At 41.9% G+C, this 14676-nt stretch overlaps 1 protein-coding gene across 27 annotated transcripts in view; it reads left to right on the forward strand.

Moving 5' to 3' along the window:
- Nucleotides 1–14676, forward strand: part of nfasca (neurofascin homolog (chicken) a) — a 145448-nt gene that overhangs the window by 118026 nt on the left and 12746 nt on the right. For 12 of the 27 annotated variants that reach the window (XR_010093956.1, XR_010093957.1, XM_063474932.1 and 9 more), the window contains 7 exons: nt 239–265; nt 2640–2861; nt 3437–3559; nt 9702–9848; nt 11694–11822; nt 13855–13890; nt 14522–14591. Coding sequence is in view for 23 of the 27 variants with exons in the window: in XM_063474932.1 (XP_063331002.1) it covers nt 239–265; nt 2640–2861; nt 3437–3559; nt 9702–9848; nt 11694–11822; nt 13855–13890; nt 14522–14591 (754 nt within the window). In the remaining 4 variants the exon portion in view is untranslated. Of the gene's footprint in view, nt 1–238; nt 266–2639; nt 2862–3436; nt 3560–9701; nt 9849–10487; nt 10637–11693; nt 11823–13838; nt 13891–14521; nt 14592–14676 lie in introns of those variants that run through there. The other 15 variants (XM_063474950.1, XM_063474951.1, XM_063474952.1 and 12 more) reach the window with 9 other exon arrangements.

Consider the following 14676-nt stretch of genomic DNA (forward strand, 5'->3'; position numbering starts at 1 on the left):
ACCAGTTAAGCCACTGCTGTCCTCTATGATTTCCAGCTCATTTCTTCTTCTGCACCTCCTCACGTGTGTGTTGCATCCAGTGGCAGTGAGATCATATTAATTGAGCAACATGTTACCTCAACCACATGTAGAAACAAACCTGTGGACACTTTGAAGTGCACCTCTGAAGCAACCTTCTTGCTGCCATGTCTGTCTGTCTTACAACTCTCATGTTTTCATTCTCTGTTTTTATTGGCAGAAAACTTTACTGACACGACAGATCTAGGTAAAGGGGATCAAGAAGTGCAGCATGTCTGTCACCTTCTCCCCAACCCCAGCCTATCCATCCACACACTAACAGCAGTGCAGTCCACCTCCATCACCCTATTCTCTTATCAGTTCTGCTGCAGGGTGAGGTGCAAAGCAGTGTTAATGAAAATTAGACTTAAACATCATCCTAGAAATGGATGAGATTTGAAACTAAACTTTTTGATTATCCAAAACGTAGGTTTAAGACGTCACAATGAAAAGTGATTTCCTGTTAGACTGAACTGCTGTTCGTGCTGCTCGTCTGCCTCTCCTGCATCTCAGCATTGTTGTCTGAGAGTAAAGCTGCTCTCGGGGATTGAATACGCTCGCTTCCCACTTAATGTTTCTGGGATTCACACATTCAGCTGCTGGACTTTTCCCCCATGTTCTGCGAGATCAGTACATACTCTCTTGTAGTCTTCCTTTGGGCAGTGTGTATATCTGCTGACCTTTAAATCCAATCCCTGATGGCATGCCTCCAGTATACAATCTCACTGCATTGCTGCATTTTTCTGTGTGCTGTGGAACACAAGTTCACCTTGTGCTGGAGCTAATGACTTCTCACACCCTGTCACTGGATACAGTGTCATGATGACACTGCTGTTTCTGGGGAATAAGGGTGAAGATGGAGGTGTGTGACAGGTGTGTGTTGGGCAGGACAGACGAACACCATCAGCAGTTGGCATTGCTGCCTTGACTATTCCTCAGAAGTCATGTCGCTCTGTCATCTTCATCCATTGCTTTTATTCTCTGGATGAATAGCATGCTCCGGAGATTACAGGTAATGTAAAGAAGCTTGTGGCTGAGCCGGCCCACCTCACATGCTGATATTGCACTAACGGCTGTTTGAGGGCATGCCTGGATTCGATCCCGGTGATAAAAGCATGCTGGGGGGGTTGGTGCTTGGGTGGGAGCATCAGTAGTGGGGCCCTTCACTGGCTGGATACAATCTCAAGTTGAAGGTACAGTAGATTTCTTTCAAGTGAAATTAACCTGAGGTGTGTGTGATCTCCACAAGGAGTCTCCAAACTGTCAAAAGCTGAAGAAGAAATCAGTGAAACTGCTGGACTGCTTATATGAAAATGTTCTATACCAGAGCCACTATAACACCTTCTGCTAATGCCTACTTTAAGAAGTATAAACATCTTGTACGTATTATGTTTAATCATGTTTCTGTGATCTACAATGGGCCTCTTGGGGAGAGTTCACACACATGCCTTATTGTTCGATGGTAAACGCAGTGACTGTGCAGCCGTATACTGCCTTACTGATGTCATGACAGAACAAATAACAATTATACTTGAGTTAATCAAACCACTTGTTATAATTCTATCACCAGTGCTGATAGTTTTTCTTTGTGGTGTCTGCAAGAAAAGCTTTTCACAAAGCAATCCAAGCTGTTTCCCAACTTTCCCTCAAATGGGTGAAACATGTATCTTTGATCAGGTCTAATGAACCATGTATGGGTAGATTTAGAGTTAGTAGTGAATAAAACGCAGACATATTATAGTTCAGAAAGGAGAAAAAAGGGATGTACTGACTGAGCTCTTTCCATGCCCAGTCTGTGGGTATCGGCCACCACGGCGTGTCAGTCTAATACCAGTGTTAGATTATGGAAGTGTGATCCTCACCGTCAGGAAGAGACTGGGAATCAGTCTTTATGTGTAAGAAGTTATCAGTAAAACAGTTTTACATTTGAGCCTCATTCTGTTAAAAACAAAATGACATAAAATTACATTCAAGTTTATAAATGTACCAAAAAATATACAATAAATATACATTCTAATAAATACCAATTCATTAGAATAGCGATTTATATTACAAATAAATATCAACAGGTTCAAGATGACTACAGTGAAAAAATACAAATGATATAATATTATTTATCTAATTTATTATTAATTTATCTGAGTCGATGAGACACGAGGATCACAGGGAGGAACAAGACCTAAGAACTAGAAATCAGGAAATACTAAAGATAACTTAGGGAGCTAGAAAGACTACTCCATTAGAAACCCTGAATCAAAGAGCATAAACACTGGGTCACCAGTCCCAGGTAACCTAACACTTTGGACCAAACACAACACGAGACAACATTCCTGATGACAGAAGAATAACGTGCATGGATCCTTGGAATGAGATGCTCTCAAATGAGGACTCTGATCCTGCAGGGAATTCCTCGAGTGTTTCTGCTCAGGGATTCTTTGACTTCTCATGCATATGCATATGCATGCGTGTGCGTATGCATGTGTGTGCGAGTAAGCATGTGTGTGTGCGTCATTGTTCATCGTTGTGTTTGACATTCCTGCTACCTTGTCTTTAACCCTCTGCTCTCTCCTCCTCTTTTGTAGTCGAGCTTACCGACTCCTTTGTGGCTTCTGGTTTCACTCCTACTCCTTTTGGTTCTCCTTCTCCTACTACCATTGCTCCTACAACCATTAGTACCTCAACTACTCCCACTCCTACAACTACGACTTCAACCACTACTATTGCCACCACTTCTACCACTGAGGCAACCACTACCATCCTTCCAATGCTGTTCACCACCAAGCGTATTGACCAGAATGTGTTGGGTACTTGCTGTTGTACCATTCTAGTTTTACTGTCTTTCTACCATTTGAATTGAACTGTCTTCTCCTACCTGAACAGTAAACTACATCAGGGTTTCCTTCCGATACGCTGTGCTGTACCTGCTGCACAAAAAGTGGGGAAATGCTACAAAATACAGCAAATATCCTCCTGGTCAAGGAGTGAGAACCTAAACTTTTATTTCACAGAACATGATGGCTTTGAGTTTCAGTAGTGTCAACATTGGGTTTGATTAGTACTTGGACACCAGCAGTGTTAGGACTGAAGTAATTGCTAACTCAGAAGTAAACATTAAAATTCATTCATTCATGAACTTTAAAAAACTATGCAGATATATTTGGGTGGGGGGGAGTGAATATAGTTTAATGCTGTTAGTTTGATTTGGAGCAAAGCATGGAGTCTATTTTGTTGTAGGAAGACTTGTGCAAGGCTAGCAGTCTGCACGGGTCCAAACAGAGCCCTGTGTGTGGTTGTTGTAACTGTGCCCTCTCTGCCTCTTGCTTCCAACTTTGAACCCTTTGTCCCTTACCCTACCCCCCACCTACCCTACCTTGTGTAGTGGCCTCTGGGCGAGAGATCTGGAATTTGACGGTGGAGCCTAACAGTAACTACGCTAAAGTCAGCTGGACGCACAACTTCCCGGCCAGCAGCAGCGATTTTGTACTAGAGTTCACTCTGGACAGTAAGAAATCAGACCAAGCTCAAACTGAGCTACTGAGATATAAACTGTGAACTAAATGTTCTGACTACACAGTAGATCTACAAGGATAGTGAAGCAATACAGGAGCTTCAAGGTGCAGAGTGTAGGAGCTGAACAGGTAAAACCACATTTTATCACACCGTTTGTACATTACGGGAATACAGTACACTACAGCCTGGTGGCAAGGAGGAGACCGGATCCAGTTTGGAAGTTCTCATAAGCATCTTCAAACCGAACATTAGAATGAAATAAATAGATGTAGTCAACATAAAAGTCTGTCTGATACTGTGTGTGCAAGCTTGAGGTGCTGTCAGATGGTTCAAATTGACTTCCTTTTTGCTTTTTATAAGTGCATTCTTTTGCTAACAATTCACACATAATTCAGCTTGAAAGACCTAACAATATATAATTTAGCTGCAGTAACACAATCTATAGTTAGATGTTAATGTGACTGGATGAGAGGGAAACATCTGGATGTGCAGTAGCAGTCTTGAAAATGTTTTCCAGATCAGCATAATATTGATTTTAGTCACAACAGAAATGGTACATCCTAATGTAATTACATTCAGAAGAAAGACTGACATTTTGTTCCATATACGTCGCAGTTACACATTAACTGAGAGCCGTTTTTAGGCAGCATCTGCAAAATTATGAAGCAAGTCATGAAAAGTAATGAAACAATCAGAGAAAATGGAAAGGAAAAGCTTTTTCTAATATGTGTCATCAATACAATAAACAACAATAATAACTGTTATTAAGAAAAAAGCTTCAACAGCAGCAATGCTATAGCTCTGTTGCTCTTTGTTTTATTATCTCCCTTTAATTAAGGAGTCGATATTTGCACCCTAAGGTTGACGTGTTGGTTTGTACTTTCAGAAAAGAAAGCAAACGCATCACTCTCTGTTTCCCTCTCACTCTTCGGTTTTGCCTGTTTGAGTGCACCATGTGCATGGATCTATGAGTTCTGTTGCCTTTCTTTGAGTTGCTTTTGTTGGCCCGGCGCTGGGATGGGCTGCTTTCTTTGAACTGCTGTTTCAGTGTGTCCTTGTTGCTCACCAAGGCTGCCATACTCACCTGCTTGGTATGAAGTGCTGTGTACTCTGGCTTTTAATCATCCCGCCTTTTCACAGAGCTTGGATAGCAAAATCGGGCAGCTCTGCTCAGACATCTCAGTTACTGCTGTTTACTTCAGCCCAGTCTATAAACTCTGGAGCAGAGAAAGGATGGAAATGTGTTTGTGTACTTGTGCTGAGATTTTAATTATTAATGTCTGAGTGTGAGAAAAGGAAGTGATTGGTCTGATGGTATCCACTTCTCTCACCCATCCCTGCACTGTCAGGCTGTAAGGGTGTGAGATTTAGACTTTTCTTTCATACAGACTCTTGATCAGTGGTAGGTCATGTTTGAGGACACAGTGTATGTAACCCTGATAAGATAAACCACAGCAGGGCGGGAGATCTGTCCAGCCAGGGTATGTTTGTTTTTAGGTTGACTGAGACAAAGGAGACGGTTCTTCTCTCAGTTTTAAGACAACAGGGATATTACATTGTTTCAAAAAACACAAGTGATATAAATAAATCTTAACCAAATCACAACATTTGTCATTTTTGTAAAATCTTCATCATTGAAGTTTTAAATTAAACTGCATCAGCAGCAACATCTGTAGTATGAAAGGGCAATGACAGTCTTTGTGAGTGTGTGGAAAGAAGGATGACAGTACTTTGATGTCCTCAAGGCGGGCTCTCTTATTATTATTATGCTGATGATGATGATTATGTCCTGTTATTATCCAGGGCAGATAAAATAGTGCTCTACACATGTCCTCTTTTACAAATCACTAAATACAAGATGGACTCAATTCTCTTCAGATCTCTTCCAACCTATTGTAGAGTAAGATGAACTCGTGTAAAGTAGTAAAGCTGTTTATAATGTGTGTTTATTGATTTTATTAAGACTCTTTCAAAAGAGTCCACATTTTTTTTCGTGTATTAAGGTTTTTTTGTTTGTTTCCAATTGAGAATTAGCTAGCTACTGGAGCTAACCAGTGCTAACTACAACCCAACAGTAATCAGGAAGTACCAGGGCTGGACTGGGACAAAATATCGGCCCGGGCATTTTGACTAGAGACCGGCCCCGGGTATTATAGGAAAAGCCACGAAGCCTTTGAATGAAAACAGACGCTGTTGTGACAGTGATGTACACTGTCTTGTTGGTATATGTATGATTTCTATACATTTTACGTCAGATAAAAACTTTGGCTGTAAGATTCAGATAATTATTTAATAAAAGCTAGATATTTTAAATGAGAATAAGAAAGAAAAGTATTTCTTTGTGCCCCCCTTTCCCTGTTAATGCCCTACCTGGCCCCCTGGCCTCCTTTGCTAGACCCGCCCCTGCACAGTTACCAGCTGTCAGCTACACAAAAAAGGATCCTGGTGTTATTTGTCTCTCAGAAACAGTTCATAACTTCCCTTCAACTCACTCATATCAACCCTCCGCTGGTTTCCTCTTTCTGGCGCAAAGTCGGCGATAAACAAACCTGAGAGACGGGACTTGCATCAGAAAAGCCGATCAGCTGATCATTGATCAGTTTCATGATTGAAGTAGCAACAGGAGAGGGAGGGGGAGAGAATGAGAGGAGAAGAGACAGCTGTGCAGCGTAACGACAGCTTTGTGTCTTTTTCATTGTAGCTGAAGTACGGGACAAACTGTGTTCCTTTCCAGCTCAATACGAAACGCGTAATATTTTCTCTGAATAAGGGACGATTTTTACGGGACGGTTGGCAACTCTACTAACTAACCTTATGAATAAAATAAACTATCAGTAACATCACAGCACCCACCCAGCTGTATAGAAACTCCGTCATGCTAGCTAGTACGCAGTACGAGTTATTGTAACTGACTGTAAAAAGTCAGCACAACGAAAATAAACTAAACTTGGTTTATATCTGACCCAGATAGACTGCAGGTCATAACTTCTTACCTGAAGTTCAGTTCACCTGACACTCTGACCAGCCCCACCTCGGGTCTCTCCTGTGCTGCTGTTGTACTCTACTTTATACTGTTACAAAAAAACCCCCAAAGAAACAAAAAACCAAACGGCCCATAAGCCCCCCACAGGATTTTTAATTCATTGAAGAAATTGTATTGATACTATCTCTAATCAATACAAAATACAAAATACAGGTCAGGGCTGCCTCAGGGCAAAGTCTGTGCATAGACTGTCATTACGACATGACTCATTACGACAGGAGTGCATTATTGATGCTGGCGGGTTAGGGCTACCGAGAAGGCCCCACTACATGTCGCTATAGGTCACGAACACATCCCAACACACTGCCCGAACAGGTTATTAACCCTGGCCAACCTGTCCCCAGAATTAAGGGATGTGTCCGGCGGAGCTAGCCACAAAAACTGCCACAAACTGCCTTTTTATGTTTGATTGTTATATTTATTAAAAAAAAAAGAATGAGGAGAATATATTGTTTAGGAAAAGGATTGGGTTACACTTTGATTTTTTTACACCTGCTTGAAAACAATATGTGGCACTAGCATGAAACATAAATACAGCTTAAATACACTGTTTTCAAATAGTCCTGACTGTCGTGAGGATAATTATTTAGCCACGTACACAAAAGAAAGACATGACAGATGGATATCATTTTACAAATGACAAAAAGCCACATTGTACAGGTACGGCAGGCTTATGCTCCGCCCAGGAGTCACTGTAGATGATGATGTCATCCAGATAGGTTGACAGTGTCTGTGGTTAAGATGTGTAGATGATAAAGATCCAAAGTATTTTTTAAAATAAGCCTTGGCCTTTCTCATAGCACTTCACTGACTTTTGTAAAACAGCATGTTCTTTGTGTGTCTGTGTTTTCTTTGGCTGGTTTGAGGACTGGTGTAGCATGGCTTGGTAATCACTCATGTTGGATGACTTTCACTTTGTGAAAGTGTGGCTAACAGCATGATGCATGATGTCACTTCATGCTGCCTCTTCAGAGTGTCTCATAGCTTGGGCATGACAGACGTGTTTCTGCTGAAAACATGCAGGCTGTCGTCACTGCTTTCTGCCTTGACCTTAGAGATAGGAGGGGGTCTGGTGTCTAACTGAGACGAGCAATGTTTTGCCACCTGACATAGATTTAACTCAAAGTGCTTACATTTTAAAATCATGTTTAGTAGCATCTTCTCTCAGTATGGAGCTTTATGTCACTGGGTTGGTTGTTTGGTTGCCGTCAATAGACTTACTGTTAGCTGACTAGTAACAGAACCAATAACCTGGGGAAAAACAGGGACAATAAAATTCAAAAGCAGTTTAAGGGGGTCACTTTTGTTCTGCACCTAGCTGCAACAATGAGTTTTAAATCAAGCCTATACTGTCCACTTTCACTTTATCACTTAAGCCAGGGGTGGGCAATCTCAGTCCACGAGGGCCGGTGTCCCTGCAGGTTTTAGATCTCACCTTGGGTCAACACACCTGAATCACATGATTAGTTCGTTAGAACTTTAGGACATGTTGAGGAGCTAATTTAGCCATTTAAATCAGCTGCGTTGGTTCGAGGACACATCTAAAACCTGCAGGGACACCGGCCCTCGTGGACTGAGATTGCCCACCCCTGACTTAAGCAGGCAGTGGTTCTTTGTTGTTTGGCTAGCTGCACTGACATGGGAAAATCCGCCTGCATTGTTCGGGCTACAAAGTACTTTTTAAATGAAGACTGTTTGGATGAGAGTCTGTTTGAATCACCAGACCAACTAGCTGGAGTCCAATACTGCAGCCTTTCCTCGACAGGCCGGGTGCAACGAGCCGCACAATTAGCTAGCAAAGAAAGTGTTCGCAAAATATGATATAATATATGCGCTATTTTATATAATAAAATATTCTCTTTTTTTCCCAAGCACAAGCAAACAGTTCACTGTGTTTCTTATTAAAACACGATCAAAAATCCTGACCTTCATGAGCATGGTCGAAGAAGAAAAAGTCTCTGTGTTAAAGTCTCCTTCGCCCTCATGTAGGTGAAGGAGTCATCCAGAAGTCTCGGGGAAATATGCCGACGAGAGAAGAGAACTGCTACATAATGTAACTGGACATACAACACCTTGTGGACAAAGTTTCTAGTTTAGATGTTATACTTTTTTGTTGAGGTACCTTAAGAAGTTAATAGAGACAATATAGTTCATCATTTCTTTAAATATACATTATAAATATATCTAGTTAGTATACCGATCCACACTTGCTTCCAGTGATCACTGGCTGAAAAGTGATTTCCAGAATTTTTCAAAGAATGATTTCTGGAAATTAAACTTTTATGAAAGAATATCAAGTAATTTACAGCCAAAAAGAACATTCCCATTATAAAGTAGCTGCTGCAATCACTTTTTGCCAAAGTGACTTTTATTCAGGTAAAAAGTGTTGTTGACATTAAAAGTGTCTTCTTTCAAGAGAGATCGAGGGTATCAGAAGTTGAAACAAATGTAATATCGCAGTTGTATAAACTTACCTGATAATCTTGATCATGCTTTCCTGTGAAACAACGATGCAGACAAACCCTGCAGAAGTCTGCTTATGTCCCACGGAGTTATTGGTTTTGTTGCTAGTTTGTGAACATAAACTAATGTAGAGTAAATCTATTGATGGTAACCAACACCAACGTTCTGTACTGACAGAAGATGGTGCTGAACATGTTTTAAAACATGCTTTTTAGCCTATTGTATTCCAGAAGTGGTTTTGCTTGACAGACAGTGGTCCTTGTGCCTCACTACTCCACTACTAGCAATGATCAGGATTCTGCAGGAAACTTGACCTTGAAGAAAAAAAGTAGTCACAGGGCCATAAAACAGTAAAATTAATCAGAACATATTGTCTGAACTGGCCAGGCATACATCACTGTACTGTTTAATCCATATGTTTTACTAATTTAAAGAGATGAATGAATCTTTATGGCCACTGTGGTTAGCATTGCTATCAGCCTCAGTTCAGTACAGCCACCCTGCTATCAGACAGCAGCAGTCTCCCTGTAAAGCATTGTGATGCTGCAGACTGTTGTATGCACGCTTTTAGAGTGGAGCAAAGGCCACACCCCTGGAGTGTGATTGGCCTTTTTATTGTGTTTCCAAGGTAACAAGACGAAGAAAGATGTAAAGAGTCAACAGCCCCCCATTAATGTGGTGGATCTCATCCCAGGCGTCGTGTATCACCTGAGAGTTTACTCCCATCTATTCAACAGTGTCAGCAGCAAATCTGTCACCTTTAAGACCAAAGCAGGTGAGACCACACCTGGCCGTGTGGAACAAGGATTGGAGCCAGCTGGGCTCCTCTAGGTATTTGACACAAGTAATATCTACACAGACTAAGTCACCGCAGGCTGGGTTGTCACGGTTTGTTTAATTGATATCTGTCTTGTTTTTCCCAGCAGTAAACCTTTCTACATTTGAACTGCCTCAGATTTAGAGGGGTTGTCTTTAGAAATGGAATCTACACGACAAGAAGTTAGTTTAGATCGTGTGCTTACGTCTGGTAGTTCACGGGCCCTGTGTTTTTAACCAACTAAAAAGTTAGTTCGACTTTAAAGAGATATATTTATTGCTTCTGTCTTGTGTGTGTGTGTACATATATCTGTATATATATATATATACAGATATATATTACTGGTCAAAAGTTTTAGAACACCACTATTTTAATGCCTCATTGCACTCTGAAAAAAAACTCTGGCACTTATGTTTTGGGTGGTTGATGGGGCAGCAGAGTGCTGTGGTAGCTGTTTTGGTTCAGGGAGCCTCTCACTGTGTACAAGTCACCGACCCTGGATCCACCAAAACAGTCCCTTCAGTAGTCCAACGTTGGTGTTTCATGGCCCAGACAAGCCTCTTTGTCTTATTCTGACGTCTGGCTTTCTTTCTGCAGCTCATCCTGTCAAACCTGCAGCTCGAAGTTTTCTCTTCACAGTTGAAACTGAGACTTTCTTACTACGACCACTATGAAGCTGCTTGAAGCTGTTGTCCTGTGAGTCACCTATATCACAGCTGTTAACTCTCAGAAACTTGTGTCTGATTCAGTCGTGTCTTTGGGTCTGCAGACCTCTTCCTGTCAGTTTGTTTCTGAGTCTTTAGATGCTGAAGGAAACTGGACTCACTCACACCTTGACTTTCTTTGCAGTTTCTCTGTAGGACAGACCGACATTTATAAGTGTTATGATGTTCTGTCTCTCTTCCATTGTTAATTGTGTTTTTCTCACCATGTACTGTTCAGCTGATGCTCACGAGGGTACATCAGTGTGTTCCAGCACTGCTTTGTGCATACAGAGGGGGAAGTAATCCAGAAAACAGCTGTAGGAATTAGTAGCAGCAGCTTTCAAGGCTTGATCAGCCTCCATTGCTGCAGAACAGATTTAAATTGTTAACCCATGTTGTCCCTGAAAAAGGCCTTTTCGTATGTGTACATTAGTTTTCAGTTTGGGGTAACCTTTGTTTTTAACCACTTCCCTTTGTACCATTTCCATCTATTCATTGGACTTGAATGACTTGAACTGCAATAAATTACTGGAAAAATCAGGGTGTTCCAAAACTTTTGACCAGTACGGTATCCTTCTGGTAATTTGAATTAATTGTGAATTAAGACTAATGACTAAAACAAAACTGGCAGCTCAAGTCCTAAATATGGGACATGAACATGAAGCTGGGATAAATCAAGCCGCAAACACCTGTAAAAATGACTGATCTTGGTAGGCTGTTGGGTACAGTTTGTCAACAAGCAGCAGAGAATTTCCTATTGCACACTTACACAGTAACGTCGGTGGCAGCTGTGAAACAAAGTGTCCCTGATTTGTTGAAAAAAAAAGTAAATTTTTCAGATTAAATCACACAGTGTGTGAATTTTTAGGCAATCACCTTGGCATGGACAGGATCATGTTCACTGCATCATCCTCATTGTTTTTGGGGAAATGGTGACATATTGGTTCTGAGCTGTTGACGTCTGCTGAGCGCTCTGGGATGCACATGGGTTAGGGTCAGGGGGTTAACCCTAACCCTCTTCAGATAAATACTAACTCTCCTTGCGTTCTTCTCTCTTGTCCCCTGTCTTGTCTTGTGTGTCTCTCTGATATGACTCCAGCCTACATAGACCAGGTAGACATAGCCACGCAGGGCTGGTTCATTGGATTGATGTGCGCCATCGCCCTTATCATCCTAATCCTCCTCATCGTCTGTTTCATCAAGCGGAGTCGTGGAGGGAAGTACCCAGGTAAGGTTCCCACAGCATTCTCATGCAAGTCTATTCTTTTGAGTGAAATCATGCAGACAGTGGGAAGAAGTGATTATTGAATTTGTGGCGCCACACAGAGACTGAATATTCTTTAATGCCGAGAGGAAGAATATGTCAGGAATGTCGCAGTTCATCCAGGTAGTTTCCTTTTAGAAGATTAATGGTCTCAATGGTCTTAAAAGCAGTAAGTATTTTAGCCAGTGCTGTTATATGTGGCTACAGCTTACCTCAAGGACATAGGTAGATCCAGCCGGGGCCCAGTTAGTTACTGATTCCATCTCCCACGCCTTATGCCATTACACGTCTGGATGGAAGGATGTTGTTGAGGTTTCATCGGCAGAGTATTTTCTGTAGAGAGCATCTGGGTTCAAGAACCAGGTCTGTGTATTGTAGTGAAATGAAACCTTCAAAAAACAACAAGCAGTGAGCCTGAAAGGAATCTTGACTTTGAGTGAATGTAAGCTAGTTTTACTTTGCTGTGTTTGTACTAGCACCCTAGCAGAGGTCTGTTCTTGTAACTCCTCTGGTGACCAGGTGGTGGCACGTTGGACGATGCATCTCATGCAAACATTCAACGTGTTGAAAGTGCACTTGTTTCCTGAGGGGCCACTAAACTACCACCTTGACTTTTTCCATCTGTCCACTGAATTTAAGGAATGCCAGTGCAGTGTGAAACTGTCTGCTTTGACATACAGTCTGTTTTCCCAGGACTGTGGATGGGCGAGAGTCATTTGGGCTGGGCCTTGTGTTTCTGTGCTGGTGCCTCCGAACACAAAGGGATTTCTGAGTAATACAAACAGACACGTGTGTGTAGAAAATAAGAGAACAATACCTGATTGATTTTTTTTGCTGTGGATTGTAAATATGTGCTCTTCATTGGCTTAAAGTGTAAATAAATAAATCCTGTTTTATTGAAGCAGCTATGACATAGAACGGAGAGAATGAGAGGAAGAACAGACTGCTGCTACACCGACTTATCAAAGGGCGAGTGGCACACTGCGCTGTGAATTCATCAGGCGGCTGTTTACCTTTCTTTTTTAAAGAAAGGAAAGCACACTAGTCTTTTATTTAAAGATTTGTTTTGATAAGTGAAAATAAAACTGGGCAGTCACGGTGGGTGGTTTCAGACGGGGTCTCTGGACAAGATAACACGAGGTGACTGAAGTCGTCTTCATAGATGTCTTTCAGCACAGTATGGAGGAAGAGCGGGCTAAGAGTGAGTCCGAAGGACATAACCAGAGTGTTAAAGTCAGTTTTCCATTCGTTTCTCGCTCTGACAAAGTGATGATGATAAAGATGATTCCTTAGATCTACTTTTGGGAAGACGGCTGCCCCGCCTAGAGGTTCAAGTACTGAGCTTTACAGAACTTATTTGTTTTAAGCAGTTTATGAAAGGAACAACAAAAAACCTTTGGAAACAGGAGGAAATGAAGAGGGGTGAATATCTGCTGTGAGGGATTTGTAGATTTATCTTTGCACAGCTTGTTGTTCTTAGCAGCCTGTGTAGCCTGCTGGATAGAAAAGCTCCAATAAGAGAGGGCTCAGAGTCACAGACTGCAAACAGGCAGCCTGAGCCCTGACTCCAGCCTGAGCCTGACTCCAGCCTGAGCCTGACTCCAGCCTGAGCCTGACTCCAGCCTGAGCCTGACTCCAGCCTGAGCCCTGACTCCAGCCTGAGCCCTGACTCCAGCCTGAGCCTGACTCCAGCCTGAGCCTGACTCCAGCCTGAGCCTGACTCCAGCCTGAGCCTGACTCCAGCCTGAGCCTGACTCCAGCCTGAGCCTGACTCCAGCTGATCAGTCAGTACAGGGAGGAAAGCCAGCTGCTGTGTGCATGAACAAGACTAATGAAAACAGAAATGACAAATATGATGAAAATTCAGAATTAGAAATCAGGGTTTAGAAGTTTTACAGCATTTAGCTGGGTTGCTGTTTTGTGTATTATAACGTAATGGTCATGAATCACTTAAATTAGAGTATTGTTAATGTTTTACAGTTTTTGTAATGTCCAGGTGGTGGCTACATGAGCTGTTTCACAAAGGCTCTGGGTAGGTGCTGACTCAGTGATAAACTAATACTTATAACAGACCAGTGACCAATAAAAGAGACTGACAAGCCTTCAGTCAGGCATGTGTAACTAAAACTAAACGTTTTCAGCAAGTTTTTAACAAATCTGACCAACTCACAAAGCTACTGAAGAGGATCAGGGCCACTGGGAAAAAGAAAGAAAGCTTTTCCTTTTTCCCAGTGGCCCTGATCCTCTCTGTACAAACCCAACACAATGCAACTGCTACTAAAACAGGCTTGAGTGTCCCTTCACATAAATGCACTGTGTTCCAAATGCATGTTTCACTAGGCCTGGAAAAATATCACTAAATGACTTGAACACATTTGAATTCTTTTTTAATTGGCAGCAACTGAACGAAGCCTTTGAGTGAGCTGCTTCACCCTGTGTTTTTGCACAGCGGTGGACAGACAGGACATAGCCTACACTCGTTATTCATACACTCAGTACACAGTACACAGTGTAAACTTAGTATGTGACAACTGAAAACAACTAAATCAACAGATGGGGACTAACTAAATGACTGTATTTTCAACATAAAGCCCTGAAAATCTGTCTGGTTTCTGTTGAATCTAACAGCTTCAGCCTAACACCTTTGTTCTCGTTCTCGGCAGTGCGAGATAAAAAAGATCTCCCCTTGGACGCGGTGGATCAAAAAGACCAGGATGGATCCTTTGATTACCAGTAAGTATAAATAGCTTGTTCTGCATTACTATTCCTGTTATACACTCATGTAAAGGTCATCAGCAGTTATCAGTCACCGTGGTCT

The sequence above is a fragment of the Pelmatolapia mariae genome, linkage group LG5 (assembly GCF_036321145.2).
Source record: "Pelmatolapia mariae isolate MD_Pm_ZW linkage group LG5, Pm_UMD_F_2, whole genome shotgun sequence".
NCBI lineage: Eukaryota > Metazoa > Chordata > Actinopteri > Cichliformes > Cichlidae > Pelmatolapia > Pelmatolapia mariae.